The sequence below is a fragment of the Camelina sativa genome, chromosome 11 (assembly GCF_000633955.1).
Source record: "Camelina sativa cultivar DH55 chromosome 11, Cs, whole genome shotgun sequence".
NCBI classification, from domain to species: domain Eukaryota; kingdom Viridiplantae; phylum Streptophyta; class Magnoliopsida; order Brassicales; family Brassicaceae; genus Camelina; species Camelina sativa.
The window spans coordinates 6,665,411-6,667,985 of NC_025695.1; the positions used below are offsets into that span (position 1 = coordinate 6,665,411).

At 41.4% G+C, this 2,575-nt stretch overlaps 1 protein-coding gene across 1 annotated transcript in view; it reads right to left on the reverse strand.

The window, feature by feature from the left end:
• LOC104722007 (uncharacterized acetyltransferase At3g50280-like) overlaps positions 2,262 to 2,575 on the reverse strand; it is a 1,491-nt gene continuing 1,177 nt past the window's right edge. The window contains exon 2 of the mRNA XM_010440106.1: positions 2,262 to 2,575. This exon is cut by the window's right edge and continues 2 nt beyond it. Coding sequence (XP_010438408.1) covers positions 2,262 to 2,575 — 314 coding nt within the window.

Below are 2,575 nucleotides of genomic sequence, written 5' to 3' on the forward strand. Positions count from 1 at the left end.
TATATTGAGCTGCACTTATCTGAAATTATGGTCAAGCTTTTACTATCTGCAATGATTTGTTCTAATTTCTCAAAAAACCACGTCCAAGCGTCGTCGTTCTCACTGTCCACAACAGCAAAAGCAAGCGGAAAAACCTGGAAATTAGCATCTTGTCCACTTGCTGTCAAAAGAACTCCATTATACTTCTCATTCAGATGAGTCCCATCCACAACAATCACACGCCTTAGCTTCTTAAAACCTTCTATGGAAGCACCAAAAGCCAAAAACATATACAGAAACTTTTCTCTGCCATCTTCAACCATTTCAGTTTTAATATCGGTTACAGTACCAGGATTCACTTCTTTTTGAACATGGAGAAAACAAGGAAGATCCTCGTAAGATTCATCATCAGAACCAAATATTCCCTCCAAAGCCTTCTTCTTCGCCCTCCAACATTTGCTGTACGACGCATCCACCCTTAATTTTTCTAATACCATCTGCTGGAGATCCAAAGGAGCCGGTCCTTTAGTAGGATCAATGTACTTCGCTTTGTACACGGCTGCAATCACCCTAGAGGTCACTTTCTTTAAGTACTTGTTCCTCGTCTCTATTGGGCATGTGTGTTCTAGATTAGCTTTTCTGATCACATAGTAGCTTGATTCCTTCATTTCACAACCTAGTACCCTCCAGTCACACCTATCCCCAGAACAACTAACTACAAACGACTCTTTCTTGGTCATCGTCTGCGTAAAGTGAAACATGTTCTTGATGGCGTATATAGCTAAAGTTATCTGGCAATCCTCTTTGTTTGCAAACACCTTACCCTTATAGATACCTTTCCCATCATCCTCAAACTCCAGATCCGGTATTTCTTCCCTAACATACTCTGTGTCGTCAAACAAAGGAGGAATATCAAACTCCTCGTCATCTATATCTTCTAGCTTGCGACCGTCCACTGCAGGACCAGGGACCTGTCCACGATCGTTTGACCAAGTGGTTATATCAACATAGTCACCATCAACATTTCCGACCTGTTCCAACCCACCACTTGTCCTCACTTTACTCTCCTCTTTTAAAGGAACAGCTCCCTTAACTAGCACAGTATGGTCAAAACAGGAGTTTGTGTTACACATAACCTCCACCACGCTCACCCGACCAAACTGATCGCCAATGAAGTTCTCCCAAAACTCTTTATCATAGCTTCTTGGGGTCACAACTAGATCTGTTACTACAGAATCTTCTTCCTCCTCTACATCTTCAAAACTATCCTCCATTCCCACACATTCTTCCACACAACATAATTGTGTTCTTGTCAAGCCACGACCAATTCCAACTTGTTCACCATTACTGCTCTTCATCTTCCCCTCAATTTCTGCCAACTCAGCCATATATTCTTCATCCACCTGGGTTGTCTCAAAAACAATTGTCTTCGAACCTACTGTTAATGCTTCTCCTAAAAACCCTTCTTCACTACCGCTATTACTAAGTTTACCAGAAGACACCGAACTACGTTTTTTGCGACTTTCCTCTCTCCAATACGAATCCTCAGCATTGTCGTTCATTCCTCTCTTCTTAACCTCCTCAAATGTTACAAACAAATTCAACCCATGGTTCTGCCTAAGCATCTCAATATAATACTCAAGACCTAAATTCGTTGTCACAACCACCGGAGGCGTCCTCACCCCGTCGTCAATTCCATACATGTTGGGATGCGATAACTCAGATTTGCCTTCTTCTCCACCAAACCGAATTCTTCAACAACCAAAACTTCTAACTCTCCTAACGTTGTGGTGGCAGACAATGGAACAACACGCGACAAAAGTTTATTGTCAACTGTGAAAACCCAAACACCGTCCTCAGAACACCTCCACCAACCGGATATTACCACAATGCAACGAAGATCTTCACCCTGCAATTAAAATCACAGCTTAATTTCACAGCCATCCACGAACGACATACAAAGTTGAATTTATACGACCATATCCACAAAACCTTATAAACCCTACCTGCGCAGCCATGTCTCGTTCACGGGACAAAAAACCTACATCAACTTATGTTTCTTATCCACAAACAATCTTCCATCTTCCAATCTAATAAGCAGCAAACAATCCAACGGTGGAGAATAAAGCAACATAAAGAAAATAAGTTTTATCTTCTATTGGTATGAAGACAAAAATGTAAAAGGGACATGGACACATAAGCATTAAACTTGACAAAGTATAGGGAGTTTTGAAAGTGGGTCTAGGTGCTATTATCCATACATATAATTTGGATGATTACACTTAAACAACACATGCATGTTTCAAAAACTCAGCATCAGATGATAACTTTGCCAAAACACTAGAGGATAAACACGCCTGAATCTCAATGTTTCCTTGTTCGATTCCCGGATAAGCAACGAGTTTGCCATCATAAGTAATCCCTGGTCCAGCTCGAGCCGCGATAGGTTTACCCCAACCGAAATCATTTCCATACACATTGAACCGAGGAGAGCTAGTAACGGCTGTAGTATTGGTCAAAGTATTGACATCTCGTAAACTCGGGTTCTTGACCCAATCCGCAGCAAAATTTCTGAACTCTTCATTCGTTTGCGAAG